This window comes from Myxine glutinosa (assembly GCF_964187855.1).
Source record: "Myxine glutinosa chromosome 12 unlocalized genomic scaffold, kmMyxGlut1.1 SUPER_12_unloc_1, whole genome shotgun sequence".
Classification (NCBI taxonomy): Eukaryota; Metazoa; Chordata; class Myxini; order Myxiniformes; family Myxinidae; genus Myxine; species Myxine glutinosa.
Genome location: NW_027616355.1, coordinates 1,171,867 through 1,189,694, shown reverse-complemented (window position 1 = coordinate 1,189,694; position 17,828 = coordinate 1,171,867). Strand labels below are relative to the sequence as shown.

Sequence of the window (17,828 nt, the reverse complement as noted above, 5' to 3'; positions counted from 1 at the left end):
TGCTACGCGTGCAACTTGTATAACAAGGAGGAAGCGGACAACGCGGTGAGTTTAAAGAGTCTTTATTATCAGAGCTCAACTGTAGCACTGGAGCGCTGCGTGTCCGGTGTATATCCCATGGCCACGCCTACCCCTCGGGCGTGGCCGCCGCCCACTTGGTGCGCGGAATGATGCCATTATGGCAGTGAGCTTTCGTGTCTGCCACAATCTTGTTCTAAGCACGCAACACGTTCTTCTGACACAAAGCTTTATTTGGGCGGTGTATAGGCAACTGACAGCTCCCTCAATCGCTCCCCAGAATAAAATAATTAACCCTGGTTATGTGCATGAAGCAAAAACATGCCGACTGCTTATAGTTCGAAACGCCTCACTGCACTGGAAAACGTGGGGCCAGGAATACTGTACCATAAAGGGTTGGGACTTGTAATACCCTCCCCCACCTAGTGGGGGCACTACACGATACCATTTTCAGAGAATTTGTGACCCCCCCCCTTACCCCAAGACCACCGGCAAAGATCAAAACAATCCTATACACTAATGGGGGTCATACTGATCCTATTTTACAAGTCTGGATGCTATCAGGCCAGAACTGTAGGAAGAGTAGCACAACAAACATACACACAAACAAACACTGATCCGTGAATTATTGTAAGGATGTGAGTCCTGGGGCTTTGGGTTCAAATCCTATTGTACCAAGACTGCAGTGGGCTCTTGTGATCTCCCTGAGCATTCAAGGCTTCTTGGTCCAAGATACAATGGCCTCCAATCTCTCCATTTTTGAGGAAGTCCTCCTCATACCTGCGGGCAACACAAGGGGCGGTGCACATCGTCACCGAGGAACACAGTCACAGTGCAATGGTCACAATTGTACAGACTTGCCTTCTTGTCCCCTGTAGCTTGTGGACACTCAAGTGCATCTTTAAATGCAACAGCTATGTAGCAAGACTTTGATAACTTTTGTATAAAAAGGACCAACCTAGCCTCGACCTTACCTAGTAGGTAGGTAGATCTCATTTGATGAGACCTTTTGTTTATACAAGAACCAAAGAACCACTGTTAGTGGCCATTTTTCCCCGCCGAGCAGGGGTTGGCCTTTTTCGGGCACCCTGGTCCCCTTTTTCAAGCAATGTTTTATGGCCGGATGCCCTTCCTGCCACCAACCTTGTTAGTCGCCTCTTGCGACACACAGAGAATTACCATCGAACTGGTACTCAATTTGCCGACCTCGGAAGGATGACAGGCGGAGTCAACCCCCCTGGCGTTAATTCAGCGATGACCGGGATTCAAACCCAGGATCCTAGGATCCCAAGCCGGCACCCTAACCGCTAAGCCAACACCAGGCTCTTTTGTTTATACAAGGCAGAGTAATAAATGTAGATTCCTCATTTCGGAGCGAGGTAGTCTTTATTGTGTCGGTAACTGATATACCCACAGTCATGCGTTCAGTGATTGACCGGGATTCGAACCCAAGATCCTAGGATCCCAAGCCGGCACCCTAACTGCTAAGCCAACACCAGGCTCTTTTGTTTATACAAGGCAGAGTAATAAATGTAGATTCCTCATTTTGGAGCGAGGTTGTCTTTATTGTGTCGGTAACTGATATACCCACAGTCATGCGTTTAGTGATTGACCGGGATTCGAACCCAAGATCCTAGGATCCCAAGCCGGCACCCTAACCGCTAAGCCAACACCAGGCTCTTTTGTTTATACAAGGCAGAGTAATAAATGTAGATTCCTCATTTTGGAGCGAGGTTGTCTTTATTGTGTCGGTAACTGATATACCCACAATCATGCGTTTCCCCACCTTTACCACTTGTGCTGAATACATTACGGCAGCAGGTGAGATACCAAGAGGTAGAACAGGAAATAATTATGAAATTTATTCTCAGAAATAAACATCAATCTTGCTGACATTTAGAAACTGTTGGCTGCACAGTATGTTGATGATTACTTACTTGGGTTATGTATCGTACAAGCTTAGTCATAAATAAGAGTCCAGGTCAAAATTAAATCAATTAAGTGTTATTTTAAACTCAGATTATTCTGACACGAGCCTCAACTTAGTAGAATTTTTTTTTTTTTAAAGATGTATGAAAGAAAATTGTATTTTACAAGCGTACAATGGGACGGTGCATTATGAGTGTTTTGCATGACATGCCTTAAACACGTCACCGTGACATGCGTGGAAGAATGGATGTAAGGAGTGCCTATTAGCCTCGGCTCCTGTGGACAAGGGCCAAAAACTATTTGCACAACAAACAATGGATTGGCTTCAGAACGTGGAGTGCGCTATGACGGATAATTATAACTATCATATCAGGATTTCCCAAAAAAAATCTATTCATCCAAATACTTTGCAGTTCAAAGTTTTCTGCATTTCAGGTTTGATCAGCTGCAGTTTATAAAATGATTTTATTTAAATTCCGATTGTTTCAGACCAGAAATTTCGACCGGGTGCCCGACAGCTCAGTCGGTATAGCACATGTTCTATTAAGCTGTCTAGTCTAAGTTTGAACCATAACAGGGTTTGAACTTGACTAAAAACTATGTGAACTTGACCCTTGTGTGAACTCGTGAGAAAGCTGAATGCCTCGATTCTATGTTTCCTTCCAAATCTTGTGTCCTCAACGCCCCGCTTTCCATACCCACCCTATTCAGTCGCAACCCAACTGTGCCTGGACTCTGCATAGTTTGCACCTGTGAAAACTGGAGCGGATGGCACTAGTTAACGTGTCCTAAAAACTGTTTCGGCTGCTCTTTTCACTGTATCACCTGCCTGAGGTCATCTTCCATCTGCTTGGAAGACAGCGAACATCACTGCGTTACATAAACATGGTGCAAAAACCGATCCACTTAATGAAAAACATATCGGCTTACTTCCAGTCATCACAAGGTCATAGACTCCATCATCATAGCAGTTGACATCAAATCCTTCCTTTTATCCAACAGCCTGATCTCAGACCACCAATTTGGATTCAGACCATGTCACTCTACCCTGGACATGCTGCTTCTGCCCTCCCAACAATGGATGGAGGACCTCAATGTCAGACATGAGATCAGGGCCATCTCTGGAGACATATCTCGAGCTTTCAATACAGTCTGGCATTCCGCCTCGCTCGCCGAACTCTGCCTATAGCATCCAAGGCCAACTTCACACGTGGCATACTGACTTCCTCTAATCATGTAGCCAACATGTGGCACTCAAAGCAATCCTTCCATCTACGCTCCCTGTCAAGGCTGGAGTGCCCCAAGGCAGTGTTCTAGGCCCAGTCCTATTCCTAATCTTCATCAATGATCTCTCTGACTCTCTGGAAAATCCTTTATCTCTTCACTAATGTCTCCACCCTCTGCTGTAACATCCTCCATCCATCACATAGTCAGGCGGAAGCCTCTTCCCTCTGTGCAGACCATGTTGGATTCATGACCTGGTCAAATTCTCCTCAGTCTCTTCAATCTCATTCTCCCCTCCAGAGATTCAAAACAGCTGTTCACCACAATCACAGGTCATCCCCATGCCCAACCATGATCTTTATACGCACATTAACCCTCCCCGAGCCAATCTTTCCAAGTTTCCAGTTTTTCCTTCCTGAGACTTTGCTTCTGTATCCATCTTGTCCACCCTGTGTGTCCTCCCTACTCCTGATTCTTCCCCACATCCCTTATTTGTCCAGGTCTCCCTCTATTTTGTCCCTCAACCCTGATGTTGGTGTGTTTCCCCCTCTCTTTCTACTGTTCCTTTTGTTCTGTGACGTCCTGGTCCATTCTGATATATTTCCTTCAGCAGCCTCAACGTTCCATACAAAGCAAACTACCAACCTGGTGAAGTACCAATAGCGGTCAGTGAGTTTCAAAGTTTCCATCTGGATTTAGGTTGTGGGCATTAAATATATCCCTCGGTATTGTTTGAATGGATCAGGCCGTTATATGCCTGTACTCTGGTCAAATTCCCTCCTTGGAGTTAGCTTTTAATTTGCTTTATCTGTCGTAGATGGGAGTCTTTGACACTATCAAACTATCATAAGTATTGAATTGTATAAGAGAGAGTGTATAAGAGACAAATTCATATTGGAGAGATGTTCTGCCTTGTACGTGATCGTTATTAAGTTATGCACACCTGGTCGATTAAATTCAACATTTGAAGCAGAAAGAAGATTTTAATAACTTTTTTTTCCACTTTACATCAATACATCATTTTTAATTCACAGTACCAATCAAAGAGGATAATAACCTAATCGTCCAAGTTTATGCAAATGTATTTGAAACGTGAAGGCGATGAATGCAAAATAGAATTATTTTTTGGTTTGTTTATTTGAAAAACAACAAACTATGAGAACAAAGTGCAGAGTTCGTGTCGATAAAGAGAGATTGCAGAAGGAGGTAAAATAATGTGGAGATGGTCTACTCAAACCTGAACGAGATTTGTGGTGAGACCTGATAGGTCAAAGGAGTTACAAAAATACACAGTGCATTCAGAAAGTATTCAGACCCCTTCACCTTTTTCACATATTGTTATGTTGCAGCCTTATGCTGAAATCGTTTAAATTCATTTGTTCCCTCATCAATCTACACTCAATACCCCATAATGACAAAGAGAAAACAGGATTTTAGAAAGTTTTGCAAATTTATTAAAAATAAAAAACTGAAATATCACATTGACATAAGTATTCAGACCCTTTGCTATGACACTTGAAATTTAGCTCAGGTGCCTCCCATTTCTCTTGATCATCTTTGAGATGTTTCGACACCTTGATTGGAGTCCACCTGTGGTAAATTCAATTGATTGGACATGATTTGGAAAGGCACACACCTGTATATATACACAAAGAATTAAGTTAAGCACCCCCCCCCCGTTTTTTTACAACCTCGCACATTACAAGTTTGTTGTCGTCACAACAGTGTACTATACCCATGATATTGCTATATTTTCTGGAGAAGTGATATTATGGTCACATAAAAACATAACAATCATGCCGTTTTCAATATTTTATTCCGAATAATTTAAGGTGAAATTTTTTGGGAATTTTAGGCATATTTTCACCTCAATTTAAGTATGGAGCTATAGGTCCATCACGGACAGTGTGGATGACGTTTATGTTTTCTAACGTACAGTCATTGTTCTGAGAAGACCTCTAGCGATCTTTGCGTCAATAACGTGTGTAGGACCCACGTGATCGGATCACTGACTCGATGGGCGTCACAGATGAGTGCACTCATCTGCATTTCATCAATGGATAATTGCTAATGTCATACCAATCATTATTTGATCTCACATACCTTAGAATATATGCCAATGTATACATATACACAAAGAATATATATTAGGGGGTGCTTACCTTAATTCGTTGTGTAGGGGTGCTTAACTTAATTCTTTGTGTATATATAAGGTCTCACAGCTGACAATGCATATCAGAACAAAAACCAAGCCATGAGGTCGAAGGAACTGCCTGCAGAGCTCAGAGACAGGATTGTGTCGAGGCACAGATTTGGGGAAGCCTACAAAAAAAATCTCTGCTGCATTGAAGGTTCCCAAGAGCACAGTGGCCTCCATAATTCTTAAATGGAAGAAGTTTGGAACAACCAGGACTCTTCCGAGAGCTGGCCGCCCGGCCAAACTGAGCAATCGGGGGAGAAGGGCCTTGGTAAGAGAGGTGACCAAGAACACGATGGTCACTCTGGCTGAGCTCCAGAGATCCTGTGTGGAGATGGGAGAAACTTCCAGAAGGACAACTATCACTGCAACACTCCACCGATCTGGGCTTTATGGCAGAGTGGTCAGACGGAAGCCAAACAGTTCAATCTTGGTTTCGTCAGACCACAGAATCTTGTTTCTCACAGTCTGAGAGTCCTTTAGGTGCTTTTTTGCAAACTCCAAGCGGGCTTTCATGTGTCTTTCACTCTGGAGAGGCTTCCGTCTGACCACTCTGCCATAAAGCCCAGATCAGTGGAGTGTTGCAGTGATAGTTGTCCTTCTGGAAGTTTCTCCCATCTCCACACAGGATCTCTGGAGCTCAGCCAGAGTGACCATCGGGTTCCTGGTCACCTCTCTTACCAAGGCCCTTCTTCCTCGATTTGCTTTGGCAATCCCACCTGAGTGCTTGCCTCATGTTGCAATTAGTTTTGAATCCCATAAACTGCGGTGAATTACCTATTGCCTTTGTATTTCGAGTTATTAAAAACCTTCTCCGTGAGCATTAAACATTGTTGTAAAAAAATGAAATAAAAAGAGAGAAGCAGTAAGTGAATTAGAAGAAAAGAGTAGAAAGACTGGGTAAAAGAAAAACAACCTGTTGTTGCTCCGCCGTGGATTTCGGAGGTCGATAAACAATTCAGTTGCTGTGCAGTAACGCATGTGGCTTGCACACACTAGTGATGAGTCTCCCTATGAACAGAAGCAACCGATTAACGTGTCTGCTAACACAATAAGGACAACAAAAACAAGGAAGGGTTCAACCGTTACAATCACAATGGATGGAATCAACAGAACATTGAATGAGGTATGTTGACTGCCATTGTTGTAACCTCGGCGTCACATGGTTGCAACGCCGATAGACCTAAGGTATCCGGCAACGTCGACCATTCACTTCTAGAGATATTTTGTGGTAGTGATTTTTTTTTTTTTTTCGTATTCAACATCGAGGCTCGTGTAAGAGCTAAGATCAATCACAAAAAAACAAACGGACACATAAGACGAAATAAAGGAAGCGGGAGATAAGATGGGGAGAGAGAGGGAAGCACACAAGTACAACATTTGAGAGCAGGGACATCGGGAGATCTGTGGGAGGGAGAGGGCTTGGGGGGAGGAGGCATGGGAAGGGGGGTGGAGGTGGGAGAAGTAGAAAAACACATGGACACAGCTAGGATTTCCAGGAAAGAAGTTTGTATTTCAGAAAAGTAGATCTGGGGTGAATTAACGGGGGTAGAAAAGATCAAGGTTTTGGATGGGGGAAGATAAGAGATGGTGGTGAACAGCTGTTTTAAAGACCTGGAGGGAGGAGTGGGATTGAAGAGAGTGAGGGAGTTTGTTCCAGAGGCGGGAGAAAAGAGGAATGAAGGAGTGAAGGTGAGCAGAGAGTCTTGATTTTGGCAGTTTCACCACAAGAGGGTTGCTGGCAGATCTTGTGCGACCTGTAGGAATATTTGGGGGACAGAGCCCAGAGAGAGCTGGGGGAGCAAGGCCGGAGAGGAGTCTGTAGAAGACAGAAAGACCACCAACCTGCCTGCGGCGAGTAAAAGGCCCTCAGAGTTAACTTCATCGTGGGAGATTCTAATGATTCTGAAAATGATGTTGAAGTTGAAGGATTGTCTGTGTTGCGTGAATGTAGGATTGTAGGGCATGTGGAGAGTAGGAGAGCCGTGGTATGTGGAACAGCGTTGCAATCTGGGCACATTGGGCTAACTGCCAGCTGAATCCTGTGTAAGTAGTCTTGGAGGAAGCCTGGTGTTGGCTTAACGGTTAAGGTGGCTCACCTAAGATCTCAGCGTCTTAAGTATGAGTCCCTGTCGTGCCGGTAAATAACACCAGGTGGGTTGACTCCTCCTGCCATCCTTCCGATGTCAACAAAATGAGTACCAGCTTACTGGAAAAAAGGGGGAACTGCATCTGCGGCACAACTGTGCTCCCAGCAATGATGCAACCAGCAGCCACAGCCTGTATATGAAATAAATAAGTAAAGTATTGGAGGGATGGGAGGTGACGATGGCACAATCTGGTGAGGTGCATTCTCATTTCTCTAGAGAGAGTTGATCCTGTGTTGTGTGTGTCGGGAGGAGAGGGGTTTGGGGTGTCAAGGCCCGAATGTGGACGTGTTTTTGAATGGAGGTGAAGAGAATGGGGGGGGGGGTGGGGGGGGGTGTTGTTGATATGTGGGAGTAGCAGGGAGCTGTGGAATCTCTTTTTGAATCCCTAAGTTCGGTGGTAGTTTAATATAAAGTTGCAGGGACGTAAAGGATCGCGTGTTGCCGAGACACCCTGTGTGATCTTGAATCGGGAATATTCTGATTCAGCATGACGGTTGTGGACATTTGTAGATTTTGTATACAGTATATCCTTTTACAATCCTGCGGGCCTTGTTTTGGGTTATTGGTAACTTAGTTATTGCTGTCAGATGTTGCTGATGCCCAACTTGGGCCTGAGTAGGTCATGGTACAGGAGTAGTGTGAATGAGGCTTTTTGTGCATGTTGCATTGAAAGGCTGTTTTGGTTGTCCGAAAGTGCCTTAAGCGTGTTGATTTTACAGGTAGCTTCGGCATTGATGTTATACTGACGTATTAGGTGAATGCCGTGTGTATTGATAGTGGGAGCAAAAATGATTGGGTGTCTGCTGGTGGGAGGGGTTGGTTGAATAATGCAATGTGAAGATGCAAGTGGGACTCGTGTCCACCTGTGATGAGGAGGGTTATTGTAGATTTTGAGCATGATGTTGTCATGTGGTTTTGGGTGAGCCAATGTTCCAGGTGTATATATTTCTGGAGTGAGTTGGCTGCCTTTTGGTTGTTGTAATGCTACATGGCTATTGTGAGATCAGGTCTTGAAGAAATAGATTACAGAGAGTACGGTATCGAGTCCTGAGGTACTCACCAGTTCATCTAACTGTTATAAGATGAGGAGGCCCATCGTGTCACTTATTTGGTTGGAGACCCAGGAAGGGTCTTTGGTGTTGAAGTTGCCAGCAAGTCGAGTCGGGGTATTTTTTGTCGGTTTTGTTTCTAGGTGGGTTGGAATGCTGATGGACAAGAGTTTGGACATGGTATGTAGATGTTAATTATGTTGTGGAGAGTTTGTCCCGTTTTGATTTCGATGGAGAAACATTCAGTAGTATTATCATTGTGTATTAATTGTTTTGCGTTGTGAACTTTGTTGGTGAATGGGCCATTTTTGTGGATGAGGATGAGGAGTCCACTACCCACTCTTGTGAATCGTCTGTTGTGAATCATAGTGTCAAAGGTGAGCAGGGGCGTTGAGAGGGGGTAAAGAGGGAGTCGCTGCCTCGGGGCAAAGGGTCCGTTGAGGGGCCCGAGCTTCTCCTGAATTTTTTTTTGAACAGTACAGTGAAACCCCTCATCGGCTCATCCTCATTTCCTCATCGTTACATTTAAACCCAGAAGCTGATTTTGCTTTCCTTGCCGGTTTTCTTTCCGGAAATGAAGCAATGTTTACCGCTGTTAATGGTACAGTTTCAAACTTTACAGAAAATGGTTATTAACCAGAAATGTGCGTTGCAAAGAAATGGGTTTGTATCCTCTTTGTCCAAAAACAATTATTAACCATCTTCTCATGTATATTTTGCCAATCTTAGGGAGAAATAATGTTCAGCAGTCGAGGGTGCGAATTGACTTGATCGGTCCAATCGTCCCGATAGAAGTTTCGGGAACTGAGTGGCGTGCTGATGAGGAGGAGAGTGTCGCTGAAGCTGAAGGGAAAGGTGTATGCTGCATGTGTGAGAAGTGTTATGATTTATGGGAGCGAGACATGGGTAATGAACGTAGAGCAGCAACAAAGGTTGGAAAGGGTGGAAATGCGAATGGTTCGATGGATGTGCGGAGTATCGTTGAGAGAGAGGAAGACAAATGATGAATTGCGAAAAATGATGGGACTAGAGCCTGTGATTGATGCTGTGAAGAGGAACAGGTTGAGATGGTTTGGTCATGTGTTGAGGAAGGATGAAAGTGACTGGTTGAGAAGAGTGATGGAAATTGATGTAGAAGGAAGTAGAGGACGGGGAAGACCGAGAAAGACTTGGCTAAAGATTGTGGAAGAAGAAATGCGGGCAAGGGGGTTAACAAGGAGAGATGCAGAAAATAGGGCAAAATGGAGAAGATTGTCATGGGGACCGCAAGGCTATCCCCCGCTCTAGCAGGGAAAATGGCCTTAAAATGCATGTTGTTGTTGTTGTTGTTGTTGGTCCAATCGTCCCGCTATCTCCTTTATTTTCGATCATACTGCTAAATAAAAGTGACCATTTGTTTTTAAAAAGTTTTTCTTTTCCATTAAAGTTTCTTTAAAAGTTATAAAAGAGAGAAAGGGTGGGGGCCCCGAGGTTGTTTGCCTTGGGGCCAGGGCTGGCTCTCGACGCACTTGGAGGTGAGTGTCGTGCATTTTAAGTGTGGCAGTTCTGGTAATAATTACATTTCAGTGAGCAATATCTTCTGCAACAGGTTTGTTGCATGTAGGACATATGTAGATGTGTTGTCTAGGATTGTGTTCTATATCCCTGGATATAAGAAGATGAAGACCCTGGTAGGCCAGAGTATCTATTCGCTCAGGCGACGACCAAGGTTCAATGTGGTAGCGCAGCTTCTGCACTATCACCTGGGCCCACCAATCTCTCAAAAAGGATTGTGGAATGTTTGTCCTCTTCTTTGTCTTGAATGAGAGCTCCAGCACCATGGGTTTTCCATGGTCGCTCTAATCCTCTTTAATAAATGCCACCACTTGTAGGTAAGCCTGACCTTTCGGGCATTAACACTTCGACGGAGCAAAAGAGAGACGCATCAATGTCTGAAAAATCAGCTTTTCCTTGCTTCCCAGCACGGTTAGCATACCATACCTCAATCATCGTTCTGTTGATCCCATCCGTTGTTCTACCTGTGGCACAAATCGACACTAGGCTTCTCAAGCAAGTATAGTTATTCATTCCAAACACACATTTTCAACTGAATTAGAAGTGTATCCATCTCCATTTTTTTTCTTTAATTTATCTTTCTCCATTGCCTTTTATGCGACATCATTAAACTTCAAGTAACTAATGCGCATCTTAGTGCAGGTAATATAGAGCAGAAAGACCAACCGGATGCTGAGGATGGCATAACGTTTGCAGTTCCTTCCGCCTTTCCTTCACATATCCAAAGTCAGCCTGTTGCCAAAACATTTGCTTGGCCTCCTCGAGGTTTATAACCCTGCAAGAGCAACACCGTGCTGTAAGCACTTGAGCTTATCTGACGCTGATTCAACATGGAGAGCACACACTGCCATTCGTCTTTTTCAAAAAGTGAGCCTGACATCTGATGATCGACACCACCAATTCAAGTCCCTCGCATAATTATTGAAAACACAAGTGAAAATGTGCATTTCTCAGTCCAAATGATGAAGAGAACAGGAGTCCAGCTTTTCTCCTCTGGGGGAAATGCAGTTAGCTCATGCACAAGCAAACCAATTGTTTTTGGAATGTTAATTGGAAAGATTCACAATTCGCGTTTCCACTGTTAAATTATATTATTCAGGCACTGACAATCGCACAGTTTTTTTGTTTTTTTTTGTATAAAGAATCGAGGCTCGTGAAAGAGCTAAAAAAAAGTGTTTATATTTTAAACAGTGTTTGGTAAGTGTTTGGTAAGTGTTTATTTTAAATAAATTAAAAAAACTGTGCGAATGTCAGTGCCTGAATAATAAAATTTAACAGTGGAAACTAAAACTAAAAAAACTAACTAAACTAACTAAACTAAACTAAACTAAACTAACTTTAAAAAAAAGTGTTTGGTAAGCGGCTACATGAGATTATGCTTATATTTTAGGAACGAAGAGGCCAAGTGGAAGTAATGTACACAAAATAGCAGAACTTCCTTCTGTCAAAAAGCAGGACTAAGAGGACTGTATGGGGAACTTTCAAGTTGTGTCATCATAACATTGTGAAATTGGTAATGGTAATGTTGGTAATGTTGGCAAGAGTTGAATAAAATAATGCGACGTTATAAAAATGGACTGTAATTATAAAACTGGATTATACCATATATATCATCACACTAAAATATGCAATTTGGTGCCTGTCTGTCTGTCTGTCTGTCTGTCTGACTATGCCACATTTGGTCGTTCAGTATCCAATCTCAAACAAACTTGACAGGAGGACTAATAGTCACACGATGGACGTTGTAGCGATTTAATTTGCTCCCCTCCCCAAGGGGGTTGTCCAGCTTGGGCGAAATCCGTGATAAGGTGTATATCCGTGATAAGATAGCTAATCGTGGGATTGTTCCATGAAGGCCTCTTCTAATAACAAAAGTAAGACCTAGAAGGGCACTCGGTAGTGAGCATACCTCCGCCAGACTGAACAGTTTACGTTTTATATCCCACTGATAGGCCACATCTGGATTCGGCCCTGAACCCAAATTTCATCGGCTTGTTCTTGTCGTCTAACCAACTCATCCACCAAGTAATGTCACAACTCATCCACAACTTTTTGAAACATCATGCTACATATCGCTTTTGGCCCTATCACTCAATGGTGAAGAATCACTTTCAAAATTAAAAAATTATCTGATCTGGATCCGGATTTGAATCTTCACCAAAATCGAATCAATTCCTCCTTGTCATACACCCAACCTATTCACCTAGTTTCGGCCGAATCTGCACATCCACCATGTTTGAGATATCGTGATATACATTGTTTTGCCCCATCTCTCAATAGTGAAGAATCACTTAAACAATTCTTTGATCTGGATCCAGATCCGGATCTTCGCCAAAATGTAATCATTTCGTCCTTGTCACATACCCAAACTGTCCCACCAAGTTTTTGTCCAAATCCGTCCATAACTCTTTGAGATATCCTGCTATGTATCGTTTTTGGCCCTATCTCCCAATGGTGAAGAATCACTTAAAAAATTAAATAATTCTCATATCCGAATCAATATTCAGATCTTCACCAAAATCTAATCGATTCGTCCTTGTCACAAACCTAACCTGTCCCACCAAGTTTTTGTCCAAATCCGTCCATAACTCTTTGAGATAGATATCTTGCTATATATCGTTTTTGGCCCTATCTCCCAAAGGTGAAGAATCACTTTAAAAATTCTACTAGCCGGATCCGTATCCGGATCTTCTCCAAAATTGAATCGATTCGTCCTTGTCACACTCACAACCGGTCCACCAAGTTTCGTTCAAATCCGTCTATAACCTTTTGACATATCCTGCTATGTATCGTTTTTAGCCCTATCTCTCAATGGTGAAGAATCAGTTATGAATTAAATAATTTTCGTTTCCGAATCCATATTCATATATTCACCAAAATTGAAATATATTTGTCCACAACTTTTTGAGATATTTTGTTCACAGACAGACAGACAAACTGACAGACAGGGGTGAAAACATAACTTCCATCCACCTTTGGTGGCGGAGGACAAAAAACAAACAAACACAAACATGTATGATTACCTTTTTAAACAGAAGACTCATTCACCCTATCAATACTGGAGATCACGTGATGATTCTGAAGCTTCTTCTTCACTTTAACATCTGCCGTGGCCAAAGCGAGTGGATTCTCGCTGAAACGTCGGCTCTACCAACTAGTCAGTCCAGATTTTTCAATTACAAACAGGACTGGATGAATAACAACCTGCATCAATTTAGTCGCTACTGCTGTTTAACATGAAACTGAAAGGGAGGAAACCCGGGGGGTGTGTTGAGTTACCAAGCAGCTAGCCAGTACTTACCAAGCCAGCTGTTCCTTATTAATGGTTTTGAATAGAGTGCTTGCTTGAGTCCTCAAGCCACTTGGCGAGTGCTTTACAAGAAATTTGGTAACTGAACACACCCCCGACGTTTTTGTGGCTCAGGACTAGATCTACTGCAATCTATATATCCCAGAGAGGATAATAACATTACCCTTCCTGCCGCTCCCTACGGAGTAGGTGTACTAGTATTTGCAAACTAAAGAAAACCATCTTCGACCCATCGCACGTTGGGAAACAGCTCTTTGACTTGAGGAGGCCAAACTCGTGTTTATTCCAGTGAACAGGAAGCAATATGGAATGATAAACGACTGTCCTGTCTAACTAGGATTTGCCTATGGGAATTATAAAATGTAACAGAAGATGCCCCCCAAAAAACGAGTAGGCCATTGTGTGTCAGCTCCGTGACCAAATTGTAAATACCTGCCCTGACCAACGGTCGCTCTGGCAGCACCTTGCAATGTCCAGAGGTAAATTCTTAGGTATGGAAATGTTCATAACATGATGCACATGTGTCTTGATGACCCCAGTTTATCAACGTAAGAGGTGCTCATGTTGTCTGAAGAGTCGACTTAATTAAATAATTACCATATTTTCTGAAAAGTATAATATATTGCACAAGCGTTAAATCTTGTCTTCTTTTGCCAACAGATTAAATTGCTAATAATCAGACGCCAAACATCTTCCTTCCTTCAATTAAAGACATACTCTCTGATTTATCAAAATATAAGAATTGCTTGAAATTGGATCTGTTCAACATTTTATAGCATCCGCTTGCGTTTGCCCCAAGAAAACTTGAATAAAATATTTCCTGATGGGTCATCTACATAGAAGGTGCGCACAAATGGTGGACATTGTCACACTGTTATATCCCATGCCTGAGACAACCACTCTCCTTCCATTCCTTCTACTTTATTCCTTTTTCGTTCACCTTAGCCTATTCACTTTGCATACAGTATGTATATTGCCACAAAGTGCAAACATTCTGTTCAACTCATGTGGACTACTACAACTACAATTACTAAGCCTGGTGTTGGCTTAACGGTTAAAGTGGTTGGCTTGAGATCTTAGGGTTTCTGAGTTTGAGCCCCTGTTGTGCCGTTGAAATAACTTCAGGTGGGTTGACTCAACCTGTCTTCCTTCCAAGGTTGGCAAAATGAGTACCAGCTAGCTGGTAAGGGGGCATGCATCAGTGGCACAACTGCGCACCCAAAAATGATGCAGCCAAGCAGCCTCAGGATGCATATAAACCACCACCACATTACTACAACAACTACTAGTAGTTTAATGGCACAAATTATTCCCTGGGGAATTGGCCCAAGATTTTCACGAACCAGCTGGCCAGGTGGGATGATTTACTCGAGGTAGCAGGAATTTGGGGTTTGACCAGGGTACCGGACACCGTAGGATATTTTTTGTCCACCAACTAATACTGGGAGACGGGACAACTAGCATAACGTTCATAATCCCAGCTGTTCAACCGCATTCATATTACCTACAAATATGAGAAAACTGCATCGACACAGTGCCATTTCCGCTTAGCAAACATGCCTGTGTGTAGTAGTTCAAAAGATCACCACCACGAGCGACCTATCAAAAAATCTGTGACATAGCTATGAAATTACCAGGGTGTACTTGAGGAGTGGCATGATGGATGTGCAGCACGACGAGGGGCTTCACAACTCTCCTCGTAGCCCCAACATGAGCCAAGCTTTTGAAAGTGATGCTGAGAGCATACAGACAGACACTCTTTACTAGGGTGACAGGTTGTGTCAGCAAGAGCGATTCTGCAATTGTATTCCTCAAGATACTGTTGCCATGGATCAAGTTTAAAGGCTGTTACCTTTTAAAATTCCATTAGAGGCATTTACTGCCCATCCCAATTATTGGCACAAAATTGAAAACATGTACTAGGCAGGCATATTTCCTGCTTAGGGGGCCTTTAGTGAGGCAGCGGGATTTTTAATCAACCATCTGACAATCATGTGGAAATTCCCTTTTGTTTGGCTTGGTTTTGAGATGTTGAAAAATCCAAAATCCTTTATACCCCAAAGATATTGTGATATTTATTATGCAAGTGTTTATAGCACCAAGTCATCATACCCAAATTGTTCACACATCTATTGTGAATCTGAAAGTCATCCAACATGACAATAAGCCTCTTAATATTGTCGTGTCCCCAGGGTTAAGACCCCAAAAGGACGAATGGCCAAAACGAGCTTCAACTCCGAGGCGTATACCCAACTTGGCGGTAGTGACACACGCGGGAAGGTTCGTGGTCTTACCTGATCGGGAACAGACGCAGGGGTTATCCGATCCCCACAGACACAGAGACGGGACAGCAAAATCCACAATACAAGAAAAGTAAGATTCGACAAATAATGATTTCATGAAAATAAATGCAAGTAACAATGAAAGGTGAGCTAAAACTAAAATTCCTAAATTAAGATGTCTCCACTCAGACTCGTATACAAACAAGGGGAAAACGAAAGTAAAAATAAAATCCACTTATATAATCGGCCGAACTCAGCTTTGCATCCCCAAATGGCTGGTAACTCCTCAGTCACATTTGCTCTACGGCTAGGATACGGCGGCCGTACCCCCCCTAAATTGACAGAAACGTGCGGCAGCCGCAGAGTTTCTGAGGTGGCCGCAGAGTGGCCCTAGGGCGTATGGCTATCTTTTACAGGCCGTAGGGGTCGCCGTGGAATTATAGCGCGGAGTTATAACTTTTTTCATTTCTAGGGTGGCCGTAGCAATTCGACAAGCCGTAGCCATGACGACGATATACATACTGGTATATATACCCACTCGTTACCGTCCGTCTAGCCGCACGTTCGCCTTAGGGCCCCCCTGCGGTCGCCTTGCGGACACCTTGAGGCTACCTTGCGTCTGCCTTGAAAATTCTATGGCCGCCGCAGGGACGCCCCAAGGTCACCGTGCGACATCAAATCAAAGACCGTACGGCACCCCCACGTTTTCGGTCTCCACAATTTCTAAATACCCCGTGCGGCTACCCGATAAATAAAAACATATGTGACTGCTACATTGTGTGACCGTGGAAATACTGCGGCCGCCCTATAATTGCTAGTGGCCGTAGATTTTTTAGACCCTACGGCCGCCGAGCCAAATGTGACTGAAGCATAAGGCTGCTGGTGGTCACCTCGAACCACCCCGTGGGGAACGCACAAAATGGCGCGGAATCGCACTCGCAGGCAGCCTGCTTGGGTGAGGCAAGCAGGCAGGATCCCTCTTTGTTTCACTCACAACCCCCTCCTTCTCTGCAGGGCACCACCGTCAACCAAGACCTCCTCCTTCCACGTTGCAAACAGTCCCAAAGCGCTGACACGTCTCCTCACCAGCGCACCCAAAACCACAGCGTCCACTTGCAACGAGAGCCAGAATGAGAGAGATAGAAAGATGACAAGACGCATCTTTTTGCCTACTCCCGAATGTTCCTCGCTCACGTCACACTCTCTGTCCAATCACTGAGTGCTACTCAATCATGAAGGTTGGGGCGTGGCCTCCCCGTTACGATACGTCTGGGAGGTGGAGTCTAATCTCTCTTCGCGAATGTTCGGATGATGTCGAAGGCCGCGAGACGGGGCCTGGGTGCCGATCGGCAAATGTGCTGGGTGTTGGTTAGCCCTGGCAGCGCATTGAACAAATGAGTCCATTTACAGTGCGATCATTGTAGTTGTTGTGGCGGCCTCACCCAGGGGAAAAAATCCTGCTGCCTCACCCTTTTTGTGCAATAGCAACGAAGGGAAAAATCACAGGGCAATTACACACTGGGGTTTATCCTTAAAACCCTACCTAATTAGCATAGCCCCACCCCTCATATGGAGACACATATACGATCTTACCCGGACAGTCAGCCTAACTAAATTTAAATCTAGGTGGGTTCTTCTTCTTAGCGGCACTCGGAGCATATGAGATCTCTCACGATTCTATCTCGACTAATGTATTTCATCCCTACCCCAAAAACATAACAATATTTTAATTCAACTTTTGCTCAACATTAAGTTGGTATTGATGGAGAAAAGGTTGGGTTAGAAGAAGCAAAATGTGGTTGCTAAATAACAAAAAATAGCTTTGATAGAACAAGCATTACGCCTAGGTCCTCTGTCGGTGAAGTGTTGTGAATTGACAAAGTAGAAGACGCAGAAAACATGGAAGAGTCGATAATATTTGCGAGTGGGTTGGAGACACACCCACACACCAGATTAGAATTTAGTAGTTCGTTTATTTTTCAAGATTTTCCACTCACAAGGTTCAGACATATATGGTGGTGGCCATCTTGGATTTTGACGTGGCGACCCAATTTTCAATAGCGTTCTTCCCTTATGCGTAGATACACCCACACACCAGATTAGAAGTTAGTAGTT

At 43.7% G+C, this 17,828-nt stretch overlaps 1 protein-coding gene across 2 annotated transcripts in view; it reads right to left on the bottom strand.

The window, feature by feature from the left end:
- EOGT (EGF domain specific O-linked N-acetylglucosamine transferase) overlaps positions 1-17,828 on the bottom strand; it is a 129,725-nt gene that overhangs the window by 68,957 nt on the left and 42,940 nt on the right. For both annotated transcript variants that reach the window (XM_078768606.1, XM_078768607.1), the window contains 4 exons: positions 15,066-15,166; positions 10,788-10,896; positions 6,285-6,379; positions 694-798 (listed from right to left, as the gene is read on the bottom strand). In XM_078768606.1, the coding sequence (XP_078624732.1) occupies positions 694-798; positions 6,285-6,379; positions 10,788-10,896; positions 15,066-15,166 (410 nt within the window). The remainder of the gene's footprint in view (positions 1-693; positions 799-6,284; positions 6,380-10,787; positions 10,897-15,065; positions 15,167-17,828) is intronic.